General features: G+C 35.2%; 1 protein-coding gene across 1 annotated transcript in view; it reads right to left on the bottom strand.

Annotated features, from left to right (window-relative positions):
- DNAH14 (dynein axonemal heavy chain 14) overlaps nucleotides 1–27846 on the bottom strand; it is a 417001-nt gene that overhangs the window by 162498 nt on the left and 226657 nt on the right. Inside the window, exons 38-42 of the mRNA XM_023632738.2 lie at nucleotides 18013–18170; nucleotides 16161–16197; nucleotides 14119–14206; nucleotides 12516–12724; nucleotides 11510–11762 (exon numbers count right to left, since the gene is read on the bottom strand). Of these exons, the coding sequence (XP_023488506.2) occupies nucleotides 11510–11762; nucleotides 12516–12724; nucleotides 14119–14206; nucleotides 16161–16197; nucleotides 18013–18170 (745 nt within the window). The remainder of the gene's footprint in view (nucleotides 1–11509; nucleotides 11763–12515; nucleotides 12725–14118; nucleotides 14207–16160; nucleotides 16198–18012; nucleotides 18171–27846) is intronic.

Genomic DNA, 27846 nt, shown 5'->3' on the forward strand with positions numbered 1-27846 from the left:
GTGCCTAGAATGGTGCCTGGCACATAGAAAGTGATCAATATTTATTGAATGAAGTAATTCAGTCCTAAACATTTAAAGAACTTGTAACATGATCTCCTCTTTGACCCAAGGATTACTTACGATGACGTTGTTAATGTCTAATCTTTATGGTTTTTTCCCCTTTTAGGTATATTCTTATTGTTGATTTACTATTAATGGACTGGAGTCAGAAAACATGGCCTGTATAATATTGTTGAAATATTCTGAAGCATCTCTTGAGGCCTAAAATGTGGTTAATGTTTGTAATTGCCCTATGTATCTTTAAAAGACTATTATTCATAGATTCAGTAAAATTTCTATCTTTATCTATTAAAGTTCATCGAACATATTTTAACTATACATGTCTTTAAAAACTTTTCTGGACTATTACTTTCTGTAAGAGAAGTGCCCTCTGGTTCTGCTTATGTTTGACCCTGAATGTTCCATTGGCAGGTCTAACAGAACCCAGATTGTGATAGGCTTCTGGGTGCCCTGTCACTTAGTGTTCCATGACTAATCACTCCATCTCTATTAGGGCCTAGTAGCATGGGATTTTTTTTTTTGTTTTACTGTGATAAACTACAAGAAACAGAAAATTTACAATTTCAACCTGTTATGAAAGCTCTCATCCCACAGGCCAAGGATCAAATGTGGTGGAAGTACTAAGTATGTCAAACTCAATTATATATTTGGGGATCAGGAAAATAACAACTGGGTGGGGGTGGATCCCAGTGGACTCCAGTAAACTGAACCTTGGTCAGGATTCTACATTCTATTTATTAAGGAGCCCTCATACACCTGCACTCTAATGGAAGGGGAGCATGAAGATGGTTAGGTTTCTGGATATCAATATCAATCAGACCCTGTGTCCAACAGTTCTGAAAACGTTTGAGTATTCCCCTCTTCCTAGTGTAAGTTACCCAAGTAAATGGCTGCAGTTTCCTTTGTAGAAGGAACAGTGTAATTATTCCTGTAAATGCTTTCCATGATGTTGCAGAGGGCCCCAGCTTCCTGTTTATTCAGTGAGCTCTGGGCCTGAAAGCTGGCTCAGGTCTGGAAATGGACAAGGGATCATGAGGCAACTTTTTATTGAGGCAACTACTTTCAATCTCCTAGTCATTCATCCTTGACTTCTCTCATGACCCAAGCTGATGGTACGTAATTGGATGCCCAGATATTTTGCCTCCAGGGATGCTATATTCTATTAACCATCTTAATAACTCTCCGAGAATCATCCCTGCCCCCCATCCCCCTACTAGGCAACATTCTGCTGGTTTCTAGAGGTTAAGGGCCATCATTGGATGTTTGTTGTTTCAGGGTCCCACATCTCCATCACTATCAGCAAGCCTGGTTCAGTAATGGTCTCCCCTACTGTCAGCTCTGGTCTACAGAGAGCCACCATTGAACTTATTAGTAATGTGTGTATTGGAGTGTTGAGAGGAGTCTGAGGGTTCAATACTTGGGGTATTATTTGCTCAGATGCCTCTACCCTAAGTGTACGGTTGGTCATTTAAACTTTCTGGAGCTTGGCCCCTCTAATTACCAAGTCCTGGTCTTGATCTTTCACTGACCTCCAGCTGCAGTACTTCCTGCAGAATTTCTTTGTATGCTACCCAGGAGGCCTTCTGGGAGGAGCTGCTAAAATATCTATGATCCTTGATTTGCTTATTTAACACTGTAGTTCTTCTGTCTGTTTCTTTATATATTTCTCTCTCTCTCTTAATCTAGAATATATATCTCCAATATATTCTTAATCCATCATAATCTCTTTTTATTGCTTAAAATGATTGTCAAGCTAAAATAAAATTTTGGCTGATATTTAAGTTGACAACTTGGCTTTCTTTTGGTTCATGTTTTACATTGTGCATCTTTTTTCTACCCCCTTATTTCAGCCATTCCATGTCCATTTTATTAAATAACAACTTTATTGAGATATAAGTCATGTATTATAGAACTCATCTTTTTAAAGTGCACAACTCAGTAGTTTTTATTATATTCATAGTTGTGCAGACACCACCACTATCTAATTTTAGAACATTTTCATCACTGCAAGAAGAAATTCCATAACCATTAGCAGTAATTCCCATTTCCTTCTTCCCCCAACCCCTAGCAAGCAAAAATCTTTCTATTTCTATAGATTTGCTTCTTCTGGACATTTCATGTAAATGGAGTCATACAATATGTAATCTTTTGTGACTGGCTTCTTTCACTTAGCATAATGTTTTGAAGATTCATCCATGTTGTGCATGAACCAGCACTTCATTCATTTTTATGGCCCAATAATATACCATTATATGGATATACCATATTTTGTTTATCCATTTATCAGTTAACAGACATTTAGGTTGTTTCTCCATCTTTCGGCTATTACAAATAATGGTGCTATAATCATTTGTGTCCAACATTTTGCATGCACATGTTTTCATTTCTCTTGGGTATATCTTTTAGGAGTGGAATTGCTGGGTCACATGGTAACTATATTTAACATTACAGGAACTGCCAAACTATTTACCAAAGTGGCTACTCCATTTGTTTCCCTTTGCTTTGATGATGATGCTTGTAGAGAAAAAAATCAAATCAGTTTCTATCTTTTAAATGGAGGTGTTTAACTCATTTATATTTATTGTAATTATTGTTGAAATTGAATTGATTTTCTGGTCTTTTGGTTGTTGTTCAAATTCTACCTTTTATTGTAAAGATCAAATACTCATTTGCATGTTAGAAAGCTATGCATGCTATTATCATTCTGAGACTTACCTCCAATATATTCAGATCCATACTTATGTTTATTTTTAACCCATCACTTTTTAAACTTATTTTTCCTCAAACAATGCAAGTAATAATTCTCACTCAGCTTTCTTTGAACTATGACCTCCTTTCTTCCCTCCATCTCCATTTTATGTTGGAATTGTCAAAAATTTTGTCCAAAATTTTGTTCTGGATTTTTTTTTTTTAAAGATTTTATTTTTTTTTCCTTTTTCTCCCCAAAGCCCCCCAGTAGATAGCTGTATATTCTTTGTTGTGGGTCCTTCTAGTTGTGGCATGTGGGACACTGCCTCAGCATGGTTTGATGAGCAGTGCCATGTCCGCACCCAGGATTCGAGCCAGTGAAACACTGGGCCGCCTGCAGTGGAGCGTGCAAACCCAACCACTCGGCCACGGGGCCAGCCCCTGTTCTGGATTTTTATGCATATACTTTTGAGAAGTGTTCTTTGCTTACTTTGATGGTTTTAAGTTTTACTAAATTATTTAATCACACTTAACTTCCATATCTCACATAATCCTCCTTGATTTATTTTTTGCAGTACTGAAATGCTTCCTCCAAAAGTATCTTTTGTGTAAACATTTTCAGGCTTCATATATGTGAGAATATGTTTCATTTACCTCCCCCATTTATGTGATATGTTAGCCACATATAAAACACTTTGAAGACACTACTTCATTTTCTTTTTTTATTTTAATTGATTTCACAACAGTTTACATCAATGTGAGATATCAGTTGTATATTATTTCTTGACCATCACCACATAAGTGCTCCCCTTCACCCCCTGTGCCCACCCCCCACCCCTCTGTCCCTGGTAACCACTGAACTGTTTTCTTTGTCCATGTGTTTGTTTATATTCCGCATATCAGTGAAATCATCTAGTGTTTGTCTTTCTCAGTCTGGCTTATTTTGCTTAGTGTAATTCCCTCCAGGTGCTTCTATGTTGTCACAAATGGGATGAATTTGTCTATTTTTACGGCTGAGTAGTATTCCATTGTGTATATATACCACATCTTCTTTATCCAATCATCAGTCAATGGGCACTTGGATTGTTACCATGTCTTGGCTATTGTGAATAGTGCTGCAACGAACATAAAGGTAGATGTGTTACTTACGATTGTTGATTTCATATTGTTTAGGTAGATACCAAGTAGTGAGATACCTGGGTCAGATGGTAGTTCTATTTTTAGTTTTTTGAGGAATCTCCATACTGTTTTCCATAGAGGCTGCACCAGTTTGCATTCCTACCAGCAGTGTATGAGGGTTCCCTTCTCTCCATACCCTCTCCAACATTTGTTTAGTTTCAGTGATTACAGCCATTTTAACAGGCGTAAGGTGGGATCTTAGTGTAGTTTTGATTTGCATTTCCCTGATGATTAGTGATGTTGAACATCTTTTCATGTGTTTATTGGCCATCCGTATACCTTCTTTGGAAAAATGTCTGCTCATATCCTCTGCCCATCTTTTGATCAGGCTGTTTGTTTTTTTATTGTTCAGTTGTGTGAGCTCCTTATATAATATGGAGATTAACCCCTTGTCAGATATATTATTTGCAAATATTTTCTCCCAATTGGTGGGTTGTCTCTTTGTTTTGATTCTAGTTTCTTTTGCTTTGCAGAAGCTCCTTAGTCTGATGAGCTCCCACTTGTTTATTTTTTTCTTTTGTTTCCCTTGTCTGAGAAGACATGGTATTTGAAAAGATCCTTTTTAGTTCGATGGCAAAGAGTGTACTACCAATATTATCTTCCAGGAGTTTTATGGTTTCAGGACTTATCTTCAAGTCTTTGATCCATCTTGAGTTTATTTTTGTGTGTGGTGTGAGATAATGGTCACATTCTTGTGCATGTGGCTGTCCAGTTTTCCCAACACCATTTATTGAAGAGAGTATCTTTTCTCCATTGTATGTTATTGGCATCTTTCTCAAAGATTAGCTGTCTGTAGATGTGTGGTTTTATTTCTGGGCTTTCAGTTGTGTTCCATTGATCTGTGTGCCTGTTTTTATACCAGTACCATGCCATTTTGATCACTATGGCTTTGTAGTACATTTTGAAGTCAGGGATTGTGATACTTCCAGCTTTGTTCTTTTTTCTCAGGATTGCCTTAGCAATTCGGGGCCTTCGGTTGCCCCAGATGAATTTTAGGATTCTTTGCTCTTTTTCCATAAAGAATGTCATTGGGATTCTGACTGGGATTGCACTGAGTCTGTAGATTGCTTTGGGTAGTATGGACATTTTAACTATGTTTATTCTTCCAATCCATGTGCATAGAATCTCTTTCCATATGTCATTATAAATTTCTTTCAGTAATGTCTTATAGTTTTCATTGTATAAGTCCTTCACCTCCTTGGTTGAATTTATTCCTAGGTACTTTATTCTTTTAGTTGTGAATGTAAATGGAATTTTATTCTTGAGTTCTCTTTCTGTAAGTTCTTTATTGTAATATAGAAAAGCAACTTATTTTTGTAAGTTGATTTTGTACCCTGCAACTTTACTGTAGTTGTTAATTATTTCTATTAGTTTCCTGATGGATTCTTTGGGGTTTTCTATATATAAGATCATGTCATTTGCCAACAGAGAGTGTTTCTCTTTGTCACTCCCTATTTGGATTCCTTTTATTCCCTTCTCTGGCCTAATTGCTCTGGCCAAACCCTCCAGTACTATGCTGAAAAAGAGTGGTCATAGTGGGCATCCTTGTCTTGTTCCTGTTCTCAGGCAGACGGTGTTCAGTTTTTGCCCACTGAGTATGATGTTGGCTGTGAGTTTGTCATATATGGCCTTTATTATGTTGAAGTAATTTACTTCTATCCCAATTATGTTAAGAGTTTTTATCATGAATGGCTGTTGGATCTTGTCAAATGCTTCCTCTGCATCTATTGAGATGATCATGTGGTTTTTATTCCTCAATTTGTTGATGTGGGGTATCACGTTGATTGATTTGCGGATGTTGAACCATCCCTATGTCCCTGGTATGAATCCCACTTGATCATAACATATGATCCTTTTGATGTATTGCTGAATTCAGGTCGCCAAAATTTTGTTGAGGATTTTTGCATCTATGTTCATCAGCGATATTGGCCTGTAGTTTTCCTTTTTTGTGTTGTCCTTGACAGGCTTTGATCAGAGTGATGTCAGCCTCATAGAATGTGTTAGGAAGTGTTCCATCTTCCCTAATTTTTTGGAACAGCTTGAGCAGGATAGGTATTAAATCCCCCCTGAAAGTTTGGTAGAATTCCCCAGGGAAGCCATCTGGTCCTGAGGTTTCATTCTTTGGGATGATTTTGATTACTGTTTCAATCTCTTTCCTTGTGATTGGTCTACTCATATTGTCTGTTTCTTCTTGATTCAGTGCTGGAGGTTGTAAGAGTCTAAGAATTTATCCATTTCTTCTAGATTATCCATTTTATTGGCATATAGTTTTTCATAGTATTCTCTTATAATCCATTGTATTTCTGTGGAGTCTGTTGTTATTTCTCCTCTTTCATTTCTGATTTTGTTTATTTGAGCTTTCTCCCTTTTTTGCTTTGCAAATCTGGCTAGGGGTTTGTCAATTTCATTTATCTTCTCAAAGAACCAGCTCTTTGTTTCACTGATCCTTTCTACTGCCTTTTTTGTTTCAATAGCATTTATTTCTGCTCTGACTTTTACTATTTCTCTCCTTCTCCTGAGTTAGGGCTTTGTTTGTTCTTTTTTAAATTCAGTTAGGTGTAATTTGAGTTTGCTTATTTGGAATTTTTCTTCTTTCTTAAGGTGTGCCTGTATCGCGATGAATTTCCCTCTTAATATGGCTTATGCTGCATCCCATACGAGTTGGTATGGTATGTTATCATTTTCATTTGTCTCCAGATATTTTTTGATTTCTCCTTTAATTTCTTCAATGATCCATTGCTTGTTCAATAGCATGTTGTTTAGTCTCCACATCTTTGTCCCTTTCTCAGCTTTTTTCCTTGTAATTAATTTCTAGCTTTATAGCATTGTGATCCGAAAAGATGCTTGTTATTATTTCAATTTTCTTAAATTTGTTGAGGCTTGCCCAACATATGGTCTATCCTTGAGAATGTTCCATGTGCACTTGAAAAGAATGTGTATTCTGCTGCTTTTGGCTGGAGTGTTCTATATATGTCTATTAAGTCCAGCTGGTTTAACTTTTCATTTAATTCCACTGTTTCCTTGTTGATTTTCTGTCTGTATGATCTATCCATTGACGTGAGTGGAGTGTTGATGTCCCCTACTATTATTGTGTTATTATTAATATCTTCTTTTAGGTTTTTTAATAGTTGCTTTATGAACTTTGGTGTGCCTGTGTTGGTTGCATAGATATTTATGAGTGTTTTTTCTTCTTGATGGAGTGTCCCTTTGATTATTATATACTGCCCCTCTTTGTCTCTCTTTACTTGTCTCATCTTAAAGTCTACTTGAAGCGTTGCAATACCTGCTTTCTTTTGTTTGCATTAGCTTGGAGTATCGTCTTCCACCCCTTCACTCTGAGCCTGTGTTTGTCACTGGACCTGAGGTGTGTTTCCCGGAGGCAGCATATTGTTGGGTCTTGTTCCATCTTGTCACTCTGTGTCTTTTTATTGGAGAATTCAATCTATTTACATCTAGGGTGATTATTGATGTATGAGGGCTTAATGCTGTCATTTTATCACTCATTTTCCAGTTTTCCTGCATTTCCTTTGTTTCTTGTCCTGTGTGTTTTGATCTACCCATTGAATTATGTAGTTTTTTTATGATGTGTTTCTTTGTTTTCTCCTTATTTATTCTTTGTGTCTCTGTTCTGCTTTTTTGTTTAGTGGTTATTCTGAGGTTTGTATTCAGAATCCCATGTATAAGATAGTCCATTTTCTGACGGCATCTTATTTCCTTAGTCTAAACCAATTCAGTCCCTTTCCTCCTCCCCTTTTAAGTTGTTTTTCTCATATCTTATTACATCTTGTGTTGTGAGTGTGTGGTTAAAATGACAGGATTATCTTTGTTTTTGGAGTTTTCCTTCCCTTTAGCTTAATGCTATACTTAAGTATTTGCTATCCTATTCTGATTCTGTTTACCTATTTATCTCCTTACTCTGTGTGTTGTGACATATTTCTCCCTTTTTTCCAGGTATGAGAGCCTTCTTGAGGATTTCGTGTGTGTGTGTGGGAAGCAGGGGGGGGGGGGGAGAGGGGGGGTTTCGTGGCTATGAAGTCCCTTAGCTTTTGTTTGTCTGGGAAAGTTTTTATTTCTCCCTCATATCTGAAGGACATTTTTGCTGGATAGGGTATTCTTGGCTGAAGATTTTTTATCTTTTAAAGATTTCAATAAGTCATTCCATTCTCTCCTCGCTTGTAAGGTTTCTGCAGAGAAATCCGGGGAAAGCCTGATAGGGGTTACTTTGCAGGTTATTTTCTCCTGCCTTGCTGCCCTTAGTATTCTTTCTTTGTCATTCATTCTTGCCAGTTTTACTACTATATGCCTTGCAGTAGGTCTTTTTACATTGACAAATCTAGGAGATCTGGAAACCTCTTCCACACAGATTTCCCTCTCTTTCCCTAGGTTTGGGAAGTTCTCTGCCATTATTTCTTTGAACACACTTTCTGCTCCATTCTCCTTCTCTGTTCCTTCTTGAATATCTATAATTCTTATGTTGCAATTCCTCATTGAGTCGGATATTTCTCAGAGACTTTCTTCATTTCTTTTTGGCCTTAGTTCTCTCTCCTCCTCTGTCTGGAGTATTTCAACATGTCTATCTTCGATTATGCTGATAAGCTCCTCTATGATGTCCACTTGAGTGTTCAGGGAATCCGTATTTTGTTTTATCTCTTCCATTGTGTCTCTCATCTCTAATATTTCTGATTGATTTTTCTTTATAGTTTCAATCTCTTTTGTGAATTAGCTCATGAACTTGTTGAATTGTTTCTCTACAATCTCTTTTACCTCTTTGAGTTTTTTGATGATAGCTATTTTGAATTCATTGTCATTTAGATTCAGGACTGAATTCTGAGTGCCTGTCATTTTCTCACTGGTCTGGAGATTTGATGTATTGTCTGACATTGTTAGAGGAGGTAGGTCAGGTTTTATGCCTTCTGATATTATTTGGTTGCAGTTACCACCTATCGGACACTGGGTGTGGGTTGGGAGCCACATATTCTGAGCCCTCCACCTTCAGCCGTGATCCCAGGCAGTGGAGCCACACTGGGAAGGTGGCAGGAGGGTCAGTCTCTCCTGGGTGCTCTCCAGGCTTACCTGCTCTGCTCTTGCTATCTGCTCTCCTGGGGTGTTGGCTTGATGAGGTCACCCCCTGTGAAAGCTTTTGCCTTGTTACAAGACTTCCCTCTAGGCTGCAAGGGCCCTAGGGAGTCCTTGGTGATCCCGCAAATGAGCATCCCCTCCCCCCGTTCCTTCCCTCATGGAGCCTCTCACGGCTGCAGATTGCAGTCTTTAGGGGAGGGAGCAAAGCTCTCTCTTACCCAATTCCAGATCCTCTGAGGAGGGGCTCCAGCCTCTCCACCCTTTGTCATGTGGCTGTGTGTCTCTCTGACGTTTTTTGTGTTGTAGGATGTCCTCTGTTGGAGTGTGGATGCCCCTTTTTGTTGTATGTTGTAGGGGAGAGAGTCCTGGGCAAGTTCACTCTGCCATGATGCTGACGTCACTCCACTACTTCATTTTCTTGTTGAATTGGTATTGCTATTGAGAAATCTTGTGTTAATCTGTTATTATTCTGTTGGCTTTTTCTCTCTGGAATTTCTTAGAATCTTCTTTTAATCTTAGATATTCTTAAATCACAATAAATTGTTTCTTTGCTGAGAAACCCCATGCCTGAGGCTCAGATGCACAAAGCCTGCTTTAGAATGAGGCTGAAGCAGGAGAATCTGGAAATCTTCCCTGCTCCTACCATGAGTGTTGCACCAAGTAACAACAGTGATCTATTGCCAGGGAAAATACAGGAGCACAGAGAATTTGAAGTCCGGTGCACTGAGGTAAATATGATAACAATAAAAGCTAAATCTTGGTCAATACTGACTCAACCCTCACCATCATTAACTCAACAATCTGCCAGAAGAGAAGGTGTGCCTATTTCCAGGTATAAATATGATATATCTGTCTCTACTGTTCCCTTACACACAATATCTGACATTCAATCAAAAATTATGAGACACACAAATAAACAAAAAAATAAGAGTCCTGTTTGCCAAGAGATAAATCAGTCAATAGAACAGATGCAGAGATGGCCGAGATGTTGGAAATTTAAAATAGCTATGATCACACATTAAAGGATCTAATGAAAAAGGCAGAAATTATTAATGAAGAGAGAGAATTTCAGCAGAGAAAGGAAAACTATAAAAAAGGAGTCAAATGGAAATGCTAGAAATAAAAACCACAATAATAGAAATGAGAATTCTTTCAAAGGGCTTATACAGTAGACTACATGCAGCAGAGGAAAGAATCAGTGAACTGGAATTTAAATCAACAAAAATTATCTAAACTTAAACACAAAGAGACAAAGAATTTTAAAAAAGAGAAAGAAAAACTCACAAACCAAAAAGAACAAAGCATCTAAGAGCTGTGGGACAATATATCAATACAATATTTCTAGGTGTGGGTTTTTACTTTTCTATCCTGTTTAATATTCAGGAATCCTTTTCAATCTTAGGTCTTATGTTTTCTCTAATTCTATGAACTCCTTGGTAATTATTCTTGAAATATTTCTTTTTTTGTTTATTTTTAAAATTTCTGGCAATTCTGTTACACGGATGCTAACCTTTCAACTTTTATTCATCTTTCAACTATATACATACACTCATGTATATATGTATATATTATATAAATATATTTAAATATACGTAATATTTAATCTCTTTAGCACTTCCCGATGTATTCTTAGAGAGTTCTTTGACTATTCTGGCTCTCATTGATTTGCTATTCAGCTAACCAAGCCAGCATTCAACCCATTTATTATGTTCTTTATTTTAACCATTAATTTTTTTGAGTCCTAACCTCCATTTCTATCTTTTAACTACTTCTTGCTTTGTTTCCAGTACTCCTATTTCCCTGGCTTGCACTTCTGCTGAATTTAGAAATGTGCATCTTGGGAGAGAGTGGACAGTCTTGAAGGGAGAAGTTGTGTTCAACAATCTGTATCTACTCTGTCACTGCTTATTTTCAAGTATGGGCTCTCTCTCTTAATCATTCAGCCTCTGTGATGTAAAGGGAGCTGTCAGTAGGAGGAAATACATTTTTACCTGCTTCCTAACCTAGTCAGGCTTCACTGCCAACATGTTTTGTTGCTGCCTCTGCTGTGCTGTGATGTGCTAATTGGCAAAGCGAAGGACAATGGCTCATTCAGAGCCATGAGAAGAAGGGGAAACGGCAAAAGTAAATATTCTCCCCTTCTTTATCTCTGATTCATGGTATCCAGCTTTCTTCTGCTCAGGGTTTCTGTTTCCCCCAACTGGGACCTTAACCATCTTGTCACACCAGGTATTTCTCACAATTTCTACTAGTCTGATGGATCCAAAACTGAGTTTTGGAGAGAGACTTGGGAGTCTATGTTAAGTTGCTATGTCCTCAGGAACCAGATAGTACCAGAGTCTAAATACAGGCATTTTGACTCCAGAGGCCATGCTTTCAGCTATTATGCTATACTGTTTTCTGAACATTTTGATCTCTCTAAAATCCAATAGAAAATAAATAATTGGCATTGACTAGCTAAGATATAGCATCATTAATATAACATGGGGGGGGGGGAACTCACGTTGTTCAAGGTCTATCTTTTTATCCATGAATTCAAAGAAAGCATCAAGAATTCTACAGAGAGTTACGATGATTGTTATGTCCTGTACAGGAAATGGCTGAAATTTCTGATGCTTCTTTATAAACTGTAGTCCATTTGTGACACTATTTTTAATCATGAATTCAAGACAATCCACTCCTGATTGACCAATAATTTTTGAAGTTTTCAAAAGCCACGACTTAACATAAGGTTCCCATCCCAGATCAACAGGATCCTGCCAATAAAAAACATAAGATAATTTTATGTAAATAAATAAAAATACAATGTTCACCTAATTTCTTACTATTTCTTTACTTTACCACTGACCCTGCCAAATACAATTTAGAATTGTCACTCATTAAAGGGCAAGCAATCAAAACCCTTCTCTGAAATGATTTGTGATTTTTAACCATGGTCTTATAAGACAACAAGCACTTGGAGGATTATGTGTAGGGAGGTGTGTGAGGCTATGTGTATGTGGTGAGGGGAACTGCTTACCCAGAAAGTCAGCACTATACTTAGCTTTATTTATTACATTGAGTTAAGTATATTAGAACACAGGGCTAATCATGACTAATAATTAATTTCATGTACAGAAAAAATTTATTCTTTGTTGTGTCTTCTACTTCCTTACCACTGTCTTGGTCAGGTGTTTCACACGTCCTAAGAGTTATAGAGCAGGTGTGAAAAGGCTTCAGGGCAATCTTCCCTCTTTTGGAAAAATAATTCATACCAGCAGCCTAAGTTGTCACAGTTGTGGAAAACCCTGACATTCCAACTACTGAGTAGTATTAATACCAGTAGTAATTACGTTCATGTTCACTTCTGGGTCAGGAGGCTTTAGGGGACATAAAACTTCTTAACTACTGGGATTACCCTGCTGGATCCAGAAGTAACAATAAAACAAATGTAAAAAACGCTGTAGCTAATGACTAGTTATTATCCTAAATAATACTTTTTTTTAAGAAATTTGTTTTTGGAAACTTACCATATAGACCATTGCACATCGGCTGACAGTAGCAGGACTGGCGTGAGAGAGACTGTCAACTTCAAAAATCACTCTTATGTTATCAGTTAAAGGTATTCTCTCACTGTTTGCTAGGCACAACGTTCTAGTGTCATCTAGCATAGAGTTTAGATTTTCTACCCAAAATGTATCCACTGGACCATCCAAAATAATCCACTGCCAATCAAAGTCTGGAGAGAAAAATATTTTTAATGTAACAGAGAATAATCTCAGTCTTCTTTCATTGTAATCTTGCAAATTTTCTATTTTATTTAGAAAATAATTTCTAATTAAGATAAAAATTATATCCTAGAAAACACTAGAGTCAATGTGTTTATATGCATTCTCTAATATCTATTAAATACGAATAAATATTCAGACCATATACTTAATATGCTTGAAACGTTGCTTTGATATTTTTAAATTGCTAAGTTATATAATTAGCCCTTAAAATTTGGATAAAAGATCCATGAATTTATTTTTTCAAGAATAATATTGTTTGTGAATTTCCCCCTTCTACCTAGGAATAGTTTTTGGATATGCTGATTCCAGGAAATAGGAAAGGAAAATAGATGCCCTTTGAAGAAGGAATCAAATAGACAGCTTTTACAGTATTCCACACTATGAACTCATTTGCTTCTTTTTCCACACTCTACACACCACCACCTGGCTCCACAGTTTTAGAAAATCTATTGGTCAGGATCGGGGGGAGGGTATGAATGGGTCCCTGTGGAGATAGAAAATAGTCAACCACCTGAAGGACATTAAGATATCTCAGAAAAACAGGTGAGTAGAGCTAGGATCCAGATAGCCACTACTGCTAAGATGAGCTCTGATGGGCTGAAATACCTCCCCTGGGGATTATCTTAAAACTCTATTATTAAGGAAACTTGTTATGCCCAATAACTGTACTCTCCCAAACTGAATACCAAAAAGTGACACACAAAAATTCAGGAATTCTAAGAAAGTAGAAGTAACTGCAGAAGTCTCTTTCAAAGTCTGTAACATAAATGTACTACTGGTGCATGTGCTGATATGAGGTTGAATCTGGAATAGTGGAAGCAATGGTCGGGGCTCCTGAAGTAGACTGCCAGCTCTTTTGGAGCAGGGACCTCGTTATATACACTCGCTGTCCCCCTGGCACATAGTAAAGTGGCATATAATGGGTGTGCAGTTCGTTACAGATGAATATGCTTGGGTTGTATGATCTGGCCTGGAAATGCATGGATTGTCTGGAGTCCCACTTCAGAGGCAATACCATTGTAGGTTGCCACTGCTGCTTCTCACACAATATTATTCCTACCTTTGACATCTACTTGGTTCTTCTGAGATATTAATGGTCATTTATAAACTAAAAGGGCTATGTAAGCCCTCATATTTATATAACATAATTACATTTGTATATACCGTAATAGAACATGTGGTAATACTATATAAATTTTACATAAACATGTGAGGAAAAAATAGTACAAGAACAAAATATCACTAATTAAAAATGTTTTAAAGATAGAAATGAAGCTCATATTGACTCAGTTTGTCTTCTATGTTAATTAACATCTTTATTGAATTTAATAATAATACTTACTCTGAATTTCTGGATTTTTAATATCTTTTTCCATCTCCTCAAAATTATCATCAATATCGGCTGTATCAGAGGAGTCAAATTTGAAAACCTAAAATATGTAATCAGTAATGTTTAAATTTTTATTTGATCACACTTTCCAACTCAAATGGAGCAAATGTCAATATGCTTTCTTGAGTGATAAAAGCATGAAAGGCAGAAGGTTCCATAGATGAAAACATCAACACACAACCAGCACAGTATAACGTAACTGAGTTGTGAAACAAGTCATTTTCTTTTACAAAATCCTTCTATTTTAGTTTTTTCCCCATAAAGATAGCACATACTTGTTGTATAATATTCAAATAATACAGCAGAGCACAAGAAGAAAGCGAAAGGTCTCTGAATTTCCACCATCTACAAAAAACCAGTGTTGACATTGTGGTGCATAGTTTTTCCTGGACCTTCCTTCATGATACAGTTTTAAAATTTGAGGGTACACAAGAATTACCTGCAGGGTTTGTTAAATTGCAGATTCTAACACCTCATCCGTGGAGATTCTGATTGAATAGGTTTAGGGATGGAGCCAGGAATTTCCATTTTTAATAGGCTCCCCAGGTGATTCTAATCCAGGTTGTTGTCACATGAATCTCATAAATTCTGATCTATGCATATAGTTAACTCGTTATTATCTGGGGGCCTTAATTATTTATCTCCCTGACAGGGCTGCATAATATATCATCAGCTGACTGGCACTGGTTTCCTTTACCAGCAGGAATGGGGGGAAGGAGAGCAAACACTAGGGCTGTGCTGGGGGCACAGTGCGGGCTCTGAAGAGAGAGACCACACATGGGTCTGAGCACCACGTTTCAATCAGGCCCAGCAAGGCAACGAACAGCAATCAGCCTCCCATCAGGAAGACAGAAAAGTCCAAGGCTATTTCCAATTATTCTTCTTATTACAAAAGTCTACAATTTCCATCCCTGTACATAAATCATTATGCTCTACTGCATTTCTTTGTTTTTATTATTTTATTTTAATTTTTTTTCTCTCCAAAGACCCCTGGTACATAGTTGTATATTCTTCGTTGTGGGTCCTTCTAGTTGTGGCATGTGGGATGCTGCCTCAGAGTGGTTTCATGAGCAGTCCCATTCCGTGCCCAGGATTCAAACCAACGAAACACCGGGCCACCTGCAGCGGAGTGTGTGAACTTAACCACTTGGCCACGGGGCCAGCCCCATGCTCTACTGCATTTCTTTCTCTAGATAGATTTTTTAAAACTACGGGATTGTGGGTCAAACATTATTTGCATTTTAATCTTTAATGAATTCTACTGGATTTCTTTCTGAAAGTTTGTGGCAGTAATCCTTCCACAACAAAATGTAAAAATGTCTCTTTCTCCATATCTTTCTTAACACTGAACGTTTTAGCTATTGACATTCTTAAGTTTTGAAATAATTTTTATTTTTTTGACTAATACTTAGGCTGAGCATCTTTTCATACGTCTACTGGCAACTTTTTTCTGTCAATTTTCTTTTCGTAGCCTTTCCTCATTTCCTTATTTAGCTGTTTAGTCATTTCTTATTCATGTTTGAAGCTCTTTTTTTATATTAGGGATATTAACTCATTGCCTATAATACATGTTGTAAATACTTTATTCCAGACTGGTTTGCTTTAATGTTTGTTGCAATTATTTAAAAAATATTTTCTTATTTATATTTATAGTCAAATCTTTTTATCTTTTTATTTATGATTTTGGGGTTCCCCATCTTAGTTAAGGACTCCCTAACTCTGAAGATATGTCCCTAAATATTATTATATTTTTATAATTTTATTTTTACATTTAGATTGTTAATTCATCTGGAATTTTATTTCTCTGTAGGAAGTGAGATAAGCGTCTTTCTGTTCACACATAGGAAAATAGCAAATTATATAAACAGTGGATTTAATAAAGAAAGCTTTTCCTGTTGATTAGAAATATCACTTTAGTTGTATATTAAATTCCTAGAAATGTTTGAATATGTTTCTGGACTCTATTTGGTTCCACTTCTGTGTTAGTAACTTACAGTGGTTTTTTTTCCAGGTTTTGAGTGCTTTTTTTTCCTGAAATATAATTGACATGTAACATTAGTTCCAGATATACAAAATAATGATTCAATTTTTTATACATTGTGAAATGATCACCTCAATAAGTCTAGTTAACATCATCACTACACATAGTTACAAATTTTTTTCTTGTGATGAGAACTTTTAAGATCTACTCTCTTAGAAACTTTAAAATATACAGTACAGTATTATTAACTATAGTCACCATGTTGTATTGTACCTTACTACTTTGATTATATATGGATTTGTTCTAAAATTAATTTAGAACCTTCTAGAACTCTAAAGTATTATGGTTTTCTGCCAAGATTTTCTTTGAACTCTTGGAACATTTATACTTCTGAATTAACTTTAAAATAATTTCACCCAATGGAAAAAAATTGGATTTTGTTCAGAAAGACATTGTATACAAACATTAATTTGGTAGGGATTGGCATTTTTAGGATGGAAGTCTTTCCATACAGGAATACAGAGTATCTTCCATTTATTCAAGTTTTGTCAATTGTGTAAGTTTTCTTGCCTCTCTCCCCTACCCCTCATAGGACAAGTTCTTTTTTTTTTTTTTTTTCACATTTATTTCAATGTATTTTTATAGGTTTTTGCCACTGTTAGCAGAATTTTTCCTATTTCCATTTCTAACTGGTGGTCATTAGTAGAAAGAATTTCATCACAGCCACTTTACCACATTCCTTCTCTATCAGTTGCTAAGAAAGATGTAATAAAATTTCTCACTAGATATGGATTTGTCAATTTCTCTTTGAAATTCTGTCAACTTTTTCTCTATACACTTGCACATTATGTCATAGGCACATAGTAGTTTAGAACTGCCATCATTTTTGACACCAATACCACACTGTCTTACTCTACTTTTACAATAACTTACATTTGGTAGGCTTCACCACCCAAATTCTTCCCCTTTTTTTAAATTCAGGAATGTCATGGACCTTGATTCTTCCATACGAATTTTAGAATCAGTTTGTTAAGGTCTTAAAAAACACCTCACTTTCTCTATTTAAAAACTTATTACAAAGCTCCAGTGATCAAGTGAGGTATCTGCATAAGCATAGACGACTGAACTGAGAGTCTAGAAATGAATTCTTACATTTATGATTAGTTGATTTTTGACAAGAGTGACAAGACAATTCAATGGGGGAAGGAACAGTCTTTTCAACAAATAGTGCTGAACAATTGGATATCCACATGAAAAAGAATAAAATGGGATTCCTTCCTTACACCATACACAAAAATTAACTCAAAATAGACCAAAAACCTAAATATAAAAGCAGAAACTATAAAACTCTTAAAATAAAACACAGGAGAAAGCCTTTGTGACCTTGAGTTATACAAAGCTCTCTTAAGAGAGAATACTAAAAGAACAAGTGACACAAGAAAAATTAGATTAGACTTCATCAAAGTTAAAAACTTTTGTGTTTCAAAGGATACCATCAAGAAAGTGAAAAGACAAACTAAAGAATGGGAGAAAATATTTGCAAATCATATATTTGATATGAGACTTTTGTCCAGAATATATTTAAAAACCCTTAAAACTCAATAATTATAAGATAAATAACTCAATTAAAAAAAGAGTAAAGGATCTGAATAGACATTTCTCCAAAGAAGATATATGAATGACCAATAACCACAAGAAAAGATGCTCAAAATCATTAGCCATTAGGAAAATGCAAATAATAATAGGTGTTTGTGAGGATGTGGAGAAAATGGAATGGTACAACCCTCTTTAACCATATTAAACTTACATTAGATAAACCTGAGATTCTTGACTTTAGTCCAACAACACTATCTTTCTTTGAGTACCTTGCAGTGTCAAAGCATACATAATTTCGAATTGTTGCTGATAATAATCCATCAGTCCATTCCATAGTATTAGGATCCAGTTGTCCATATAGTTCACTAGGAGTGATGCACTTTGGATTTAAAACACAAATATCTACTTTTCCTTTTCTTCCTGGAATCTAAGAAAAATCCAGTGTGGTTTTTAAAGACATTAACTATGGTACAATTATTTATTTATTTTTGCATTTTTATTACCAAATAATTTTTGGAGAGGTCTTTCATTTCAAAGAAAGATTCTCTATACAGGTAGCAATTTGCAAGAAACAGTAAAAATGGACTTATAAAAATCATTATTTTAAAAAGTTCTATTACAAATGATAGCCCTGGGGAAAAAATTCCACTGTGCTTCATCCAGGAACACAATGTATGAGCTGGGATGTGGCGTGTCTGGTGCCAGGGTTGGATATAGAGGTGAAGGGGAGTAGGATATAGTTTTAAGCTTCAGGTCAGAATTAGCACTCAGGCAGACCTATTTGCAACATTCTTGTCTGGGGGCTGCCTAAAGAACTGGTGTCTGTTCCACTCAACTTGGATCTCAGGCAAGAAAAGTGGCAGGCACTTCTGGTGAAAGCTGTGGGACCCACAGAAACCTAAGTCAAGAGATCATGGATGGAGACATACAACAGACAATATATGGCCTAGGGAGAAGCTAGGGTAGGAAACTTTGGGAAATTAAGACATTCAAATGCAGCTGTGTATTGTGAAAGTCACACACAGGCCCAGTCAAGATACATGCACAGAAAAGACCTGAGAAGACCTTAAACTTTCATCTCAGGCTGATCCTTAGGCTCAGAGAAGTCCCAGATAATCAGTGAAGAACTACTTCACACAGCACAGGTCTGTGTGCACTACTACAGCACAGAGCAGGTCTGTAAAGACTAAGAAGGGTGGCTGTTTTTAAAAATGCCCAATTTTCAACAAAAAAACAAGGCACACAAAGAGACATGAAAACAAAGTCCATTCAAAGGAACAAAATAAACTGACAGAAGCCATCTCTGAGGAAACATTGGACATAATAGATAAAATTCTTTAAACTAACTGTCTTAAATATGCTCAAAGAGGTGAAGGAAATCATGGCCAAAGAACTAAAGGAAATGAGGAAAATGATATGAGAACAAGAAGAGAATATAAATAAAGAGATAGAAATTATGAAAAGGAACCAAATAGAAGCTGAAAATACAATAGCTGAAATGAAAAATTCAACAGTAAATTTGAGAAGACCCAAAAAATAATCAGCAAATTTGAAGACAGGACTATTGAAATCACCCAGCGTGAGGAGCATCCATAAAACAACTCTTAATAAATTTTAAAATACTGAAATCATACAAAGTACCTTCTCAACCACAAGAAAATGAAACTAGAAATCAGTAACAGAAGAAAAATTGGAAAATTTGCAAATACATAAAAATTAAACAGTACACTCTTAAACAACCAATAGGTCACAGGAGAAAAAGCTTGAGAACTGAGATGAATGAAAATGAAAGCACAACATATCAAAGCTTATGGGATGCAGTGAAAGTAGTGCAAAAAGCAAAAATTACGGCTATAAACATCCACGTTAAAAAAGAAGAAAAATCTAAAATCAATAATCTAATTTTATGTCATCAGGAACTAGAAAAAGAAGAGCAAACCGAACCCGTAGCCAGAAAAAGGAAAGAAATAATAATGATTAGAGAAGAGACAAACAAAATAGAGGGTAGAAAAACAAAAGACAGAACCATTAAGACCAAAGGTTGGTTGTTGGAAAAGATCAACAAAATTGACAAACTTTTAGCCAGATTGACTAAGAAAAAAATTAAAAAGATACAAATAAATAATATCAGAAACAAAAGTATGGACATTACTATTGCCTTACAGAAATTAAAAATATTATAAGAAAACACTCCGAACAATTGTATGCCAACAAATTATATAACCTAGATGAAACAGACAAATTCCTAGAAACACCAAAATTACCAAAACTGACTCAAGAAAAATGGAAAATCTCAAAAGATCTATAACAAGAGGTTGAATCAGTAATCGAAAACCTCCAACAAAGAAAAGTCCAAACCCAGATGGTAGATGAATTCTACCAAACATTTAAAGAAGAATTAACACCAATATTACTTAAATTCTTAATCAAAAATGGAAAAGGAAGGAATACTTCCTAATACATTCTATGAGGCCAGCATTATCCTGATACCAAACCCAAAGATACAACAAGAAAAGTAAACTACAGACCAATATCCCTTATGACTATAGATGCAAAATCCTCGAAAAAGTGCTAGGAAACTGAATCCAACAGCACATTTAAAGGACTATAAACCATGACCAAGTGAGATTTATCCCAGGAATGCAAGAGTGGTAAGCATAACAAAATCAATCAATGTAATACATCACATGAAAAGAACAAAGGAAATAAGCCACATGATCATATCAAGAGAGGGAGAAAAAGTATCTGATAAAATTTCACACTATTTCATGATAAAAACACTAGGCAAACTAGCAATAGAAGGAAACTTCCTTAACATGTTAAGTGGTATTTATGAAAAACTGACAGATAAGATCATATTCAATGGTGAAAGACTGAAAGTTTTCCCCCTAAAATCAGGAACAAAGCAATGATTCTTGCTTTCATCATTGCTAGTAAACACTGTACTGAAAGTCCAAGCCTGGCTATTAGGTGAGAAAAGAAATAATAAGCATCCAAATTTTAAAGGAAGAAGTAAAATTATCTCTGTTTAAATATGACATGATTCCATATATAGAAAATCCCAAACAATCCAGAAAACAACTACTTGAACTAATAAGTGAATCAGCACATTTGCCGGGTACAAGATCAACACACAAAAATCAGTTGTGTTTTGATATAGCAGCAACGAACAATCCAAAAATGAAATTAAGAAAGCAATTCCATTTATAATGGCATCCAAAAAACAAAATGCTTTGGAATAAATTTAACCAAGTAAGAGAAAGACTTGTATACTAAAAACTATAAAAAAGAAAAAAAATTCTTGCTTGATGAAAGAAATTAAAGATCTAAAAATGGAAAGACACCCCATATTCATGGATTGCAAAACTTAGTATTCTTAAGATGGTAATATTCCCTAAAGTGATCTACATATTCAGTGTACCCCTATCAATATTCCAATGGCCTTTTTTGCAGAAATGGCAAAGCCAACGCTCAAATTCATATGGAATGCAAGGGGCCTCAAATAACCAAAACAATACTCAAAAAGAAAAACAAAGTTGGAGGACTCACATTTCCTAATTTCAAAACTTACTATAAAACTATAATAATCAAATTACATATATCCTGGCATAAGGATACACATATAGAACAATGGAATACAACTGAGAGTCCAGAAATAAACATAAACATCTATGGCCAATTGATTTTCAACAAAAACATCAAGACCATTCAGTGAGGAAAAGAATAATAGTCTCTTTAACAAATGTTGCCAGGACAACTGGATATCCACATGCAAGAGCATGAAGCTGGACCCCTACTTCACTCCATGGAAAAAAAAAAAACTAGCTCAAAATGGACGAACGACTTAAATATAAGAACTAAAGCTATACAACTATAAGAAGAAAGCATAGGAGTAAATCTCCATGACCTTGAATTTGTCAATGGATTCTTAGATTTGACACCAAAAGCACAAGGAACAAACGAAAAAATAGTAAATTGGACTTTATAAAAATTAATGACTTTGGCACATCAAAGTACATTATCAAGAAAGTGAAAAGGCAACTCAGAATAGGAAAAAATATTTTCAAGTCATATATTTGACAAGGATTCTGTATCCAGAATATATAAAGAACTCTTCCAATGCAACAACAAAAAGACGAACAATCCAATTTAAAAAAGAACAAAATATATAAATAGACATTTCTCCAAAGAAGATATACATATGGCCAATAAGCACATGAAAAGGTATTCAACATTCATTAGTCATTAAGAAAACGCAGATAAAAACCACTGTGAGATACCACTTCACTAGAATGGAAAAAAAAATAACAAGTACATGAAGAAATAAAAAGCCTCATACACTGCTCTTGGTAATTTAAAATGGTGCAGATTCCTTGGAGAACAGTTTGGTGCTAACTCAAAAAGTTAAACACAGAATTACCATATGACCCAGCAACTGTACACCTAGGTATATATCCAAAAGAAATAAAAACATAAGTCCACATAAAAACTTATAAACAAATATTTATAGTGGCATTATTCATAAGGGCTAAAAGAGGGAAACAACCCAAATATCCATCAAGGGATGAATGAAAAGATAAATAAATTGTGATGATGGATAAACAAATATTCCCTATAATGGAATATTATTCAGCTATAAAATGATACATACTACAACTTTGATGAACCTCATAAACATATGCTAAATGAAAGGAGCCAGACACAAGAGGTTACATGTTCTGATTCCCTTTATATGAAACATCCTGAATAGGCAAACCTATAGAGACAGAAAGCCAATCAGTGGTTTCCAGGGAATGAAGAGAGAAGGTAATGGGGAATGATTTCTTAATTGGTGGGGAGGTGTTCTCCTGGGGTGATGAAAAAGTTGTGAAACTAGAAAAAGGTAGTGATTGCACAATATTATGAATGCACTAAATGCCACTGAATTGTACACCTTTAAATGGTTAATTATATGATATGTGAATTTCACCTTGCGGTACATGGTTAAATTATACCCTACCACAGACCAATCCCATTCCTGGGTAGACATTTTCAAAGGAGACAAATGTGAATAAGGGCACATAGAAAAACATTAGAGAGCATTCCTATGAAGAAGAAAGAAAAGAAGTGAAGATTAGGAAATAAACTAAGTTGAAATAACTAAAATAAAATAAAGGGAAGGTCTTGAAGAGACCAACTAGGACAAAGTCATGAACTAAGGAGGAAGATCAAAACAATTCCATTACCTAAGGTTCTGCCACCAGCCTAAACATATTTATTATAATTATATTTAAAAAACTAAAAATTTAAAAATATTAAATATGAGTCATTAAATAAATTATAGTATAGTCATATACATAGAATACAATCATTGAAATGATATTATGAGAAGTCTTTACTGATATGGGATTAATTCTCAGCATATACAATTAGGGGAAAATGTGAACATTAGAAAAATTGAGATTATTTATACACTGTACTATCTCAATTATTTCAAAATATATTTAGTGTAGAAAAAATAATCAAAGTACATATGGCACAATGTTCAGACAGAGAAAAGGATAGAGAACTGCCACATGAATGATTTTGAAGTAGGATATTGCACACTAACTGACAAAAATCCAAATAACTGAGAGCCTGACTTTCTAAGCTTTTTGGAATACATTACCAACAATGAATCTAAATAAGATAGTTGAAATACACACTGTTTATTGGAGTCTACCTTTATATTGAATAAATATATATCATATAGATTGCTTTATATACGTAGGTCATTATATATGAACCTCATGGTAATCACAAACCAGAAACCTATAATACATACACAAAAAATTGAGAGAAAGGAATCCAAACATAATACGAAAGAAAGCCATCAAACCAAAAGGGAAGAGAGCAAGAGAAGAAAAAAGGAACAGAGAAGAACTACTAAAACACCCAGAAAAAAACAGTAACAAAATGGCAATAAGTACATTCTTATTAATAGCTACTTTAAATGTCAATGAACTAAATGCTACAATCAAAAGGCATAGGGTGGCCGACTGGATAAAAAACTAGACCCACATATATGCTGCATACAAGAGACACACTTCAGATCTAAAGACACAAACTTTTCTGAAAGTGAAGGGATGGCAAAAGATACTCTACGCAAATGGCAATGAAAAGAAAGCTGAGGTAGCAATACTTAGACAAAATAGACTTTAAAACAAAAACAGTAACAGGAGACAAAGAAGGGCACTACATAATGATAAAGGGAACAACCCAACAAAGAGAATATAACACTTGTAAATATCTATGCTCCCAACATAGGAACACCTAAATATATAAAGCAACTGTTAACAGACCTAAAGGGAGAAATTGACAGCAACACAATAATATCAGGGGACTTTAACACTCCACTTACACCAATGGATAGATCGTGCCAATAGAAGATCAATAAAGAAACATTGGCCTTAAATGACACATTAGACCAGACGGACTTAGGAGACATATACAGAACATTCCATCCAAAAACCACAGAATACATATTCTTTTCAAATGCACATGGAACATTCTCCAGAACTGATCACATATTAGGCCAAAAAACAAGTCTCAATAAATTTAACAAGACTGAAATAATACCAAGTCTCTTTTCTGACCACAAAGGTATAAAACTAGAAATCAACTACAGGAAGAAAATCAGAAAAGCCACAAAAACGTGGAGATTAAACAAAATGCTACTGAAAAAGGATAAGGTCATTGAAGAAAGCAAAGGAGAAATAAAAAAAATACCTGAAGACAAATGAAAATGAAAACACAACATGCCAAAATTTATGGGATACAGCAAAAGCAGTTCTAAGAGGGGAGTTTATAGCATTACAGGCCTACCTCAACAAACAAGGAAAATCTCAAACAATCTAACAGTGCATCTAAAGGAACTGGAAAAAGAAGAACAAACAAAGCCCAAAATCAGTAGAAGGAAGGAAATCATTAAAAATCAGAGGAGAAAGAAATGAAATAGAGACTAAAAAAAAAAAATAGGAAAAATTAATGAAACCAAGAGCTGGTTCTTTGAAAAGATAAGCAAAATTGACAAACGTTTAGCTAGATTCACCAAGAAAGAAAGAGAGAAGGCTCAAATAAATAAAATCAGAAATGAAAGAGGAGAAATTATAACAGACACCTCAGAAATACAAAAGATTATAAGAGAATACTATGAAAAGCTATATGTCAACAAATTGGATAATCTAGATGAAATGGATAAATTCTTAGAATCATACAACCTTCCAAAACTGAATCAAGAAGAAATAGAGAATTTGAATAGGCCAATCACCAGTAAGATCAAAACAGTAATCAAAAACCTCCCAAAAAATAAGAGTCCAGGACCAGACAGCTTCCCTGGGGAATTCTACCAAACATTCAAAGAAGACTTAATATCTACACTTCTCAAACTCTTCCAAAAATTGAAGAGTAGGGGAAGCTTCTTAACTCATTCTATGAAGCCAAAGTTACCTTAATACCAAAACCAGAGAAGGTTAACACACAAAAAAGGAAAATCACAGGCCAACATTACTGACGAACATCGAGGCAAAAATTCCTAAACAAAATACTAGCAAATCAAATACAACAATACATTAAAAAGATCATACACCATGACCAAGTGGGATTTATCCCAGGGATGCAGAGATGGTTCAACATCTGCAAATCAATCAACATGATACACCACATTAACAAAATGAAGAATAAAAATCACATGATCATCTCAATAGATGCAGAGAAAGCATTTGACAAGATACAGCATCTGTTTATGATAAAAACTCTGAAAAAATGGGTATAGAAGGAAAGTGCCTCAACATAATAAAGGTCATATATGACAAACTCACAGCTAATATCATTCTCAATGGAGAAAACCTGAAAGCTATCCCTCTAAGAACAGGAACCAGAAAAGGATGCCCACTTTCACCACTCTTATTTAACGTAGTATTGGAAGTCCTAGCCAGAACAATCAGGCAAGAAAAAGAAATAAAAGGATTGAAATTGGAAAGGAAGAAGTGAAACCTGTCACTATTTGCAGATGACATGATTTTGTATACAGAAAACCCTAAAGAATCTACCAAAAAACTTTTAGAAATAATAAATGCATATAGTCAAGTTGCAGGATACAAAATCAACATACAAAAATCAATTGTGTTTCTATACACTAAAAAAAAAGTAGCAGAAAGAGAAATTAAGAATACAATCTCATTTACATTTGCAACAAAAAGAATAAAATACCTAGGAATAAACTTAATCATAGAGGTGAAAGATCTGTACAGTGAAAACTATAAAACACTGTTGCAAGAAATTGAAGAAGACACAAAGAAATGGAAAGATATTCTGTGCTCTTGGATTGGAATACTTAACATTGTTAAAATGTCCACACTTCCTAAAGCAATCTACAGATTTAATGCAATCGCTATCAAAATTCCAATGACATTTTTCACAGAAATAGAACAAAGAACCCTAAAATTAATATGGAACAACAAAAGACCCCAAATAGCCAAAGGAATCCTGAGAAAAAAGAAGAAAGCTGGAGGTAACACACTTCCTGACTGCAAATATACTATAAAGCTAGAGTAACCAAAACAGCATGGTACTGGCACAAAAACAGACACACAGATCAATAGAACAGAATCGAGAGCCCAGAAATAAACCTACATCTATGGACAGCTAATTTTTGACCAAGGAGTCAAGAACATACACCGGGAAAAGGAAAGTCTCTTCAATAAATGGTGTTGGGAAAACTGGACAGCCACATGCAAAACAATGAAAGTAGACCATTATCTTACACCATGCACAAAAATTAACTCAAAATAGATTAAAGACTTGACTGTAAGACCTGAAACCATGAAACTTCTAGAAGAAAACATAGGCAGTGCACTCTTTGACATCAGTCTTAGTATCATATTTTCAAGCACCATGTCTGATTGGGCAAAGGAAACAATAGAAAAAATAAACAAATCGGACTACATCATGCTAAAAGCCTTCACAACAAAGGAAACCATCAACAAAATGAAAAGGCAACCTAACAAGTGGGAGAAAATATTTGCAAACCATATATCTATAAGGGGTTAATCTCCAAAATATATAAAGAACACACACATCTCAACAACAAAAAAACTAACAACCCAATTAAAAAATGGGCAAAAGATATGAATAGACATTTCTCCAAAGAAGATATGCAGATGGCCAACAGGCACATGAAAGGATGTTCAACATCATTAACTATCAGGGAAATGCAAATCAAAACTACAATGAGATATCTCCTCATGCCTGTCAGAATGACTATAATTAACAAGACAGGCAACAACAAGTGTTGGAGAGGCTGTGGAGAGAAGGAAATTCTCACACAGTGCTAGTGGGAGCACAAACTGGTGCCACAGCTATAGAAAACAGTATGGACATTCCTTAAAAAATTAAGAATAGAACAACCATAGCATCCAGCTACTCCACTGCTGTGTATTTATCCAAAGAACACGAAAACACGAATGCATAAAGATACATGCACCCCTATGTTCACTGCAGGAGTATTCACAATAGCTAAGAGTTGGAAGCAACCTAGATGTCCATCAAGGGACGAATGGATAAAGAAGATGCGGTATATATAAACAATGGAATACTACTCGGCCATAAGAAAACGATGAAATCCAGCCATTTGTGACAACATGGATGGACTTTGAGGGTATTATGCTAAGTGAAATAAGTCAGAGAGAGAAAGTCAAATACCGTATGATCTCACTCATAAGTAGAACATACAAACAACAACAAACAATCACACAGAGACAGAGATTGGCTTGGTGGTTACCAGAGGGGAAGGGAGGAGAGAGGAGGATGGAAGGGGTGATTAGGTACATGTGTGTGGTGATGGATGGTACTTAGTCTTTGTGTGGTGAACATGATGTAATCTACACAGAAATAGAAATATAATGATGTATACTTGAAATTTATATAATGTTATAAACCAATCTTACTGAAATAAAAAAATACATATTATAAAAAAAGGTATTCTAGGATTTCAAGGACAATTTAACATTATTCAATCTATCAACATAGTTTATCACATTAACCAATTAAAATATAAAAAATAAATCTACACATAATTCAAAATA

The sequence above is a fragment of the Equus caballus genome, chromosome 30 (assembly GCF_041296265.1).
Source record: "Equus caballus isolate H_3958 breed thoroughbred chromosome 30, TB-T2T, whole genome shotgun sequence".
Lineage (NCBI taxonomy): Eukaryota > Metazoa > Chordata > Mammalia > Perissodactyla > Equidae > Equus > Equus caballus.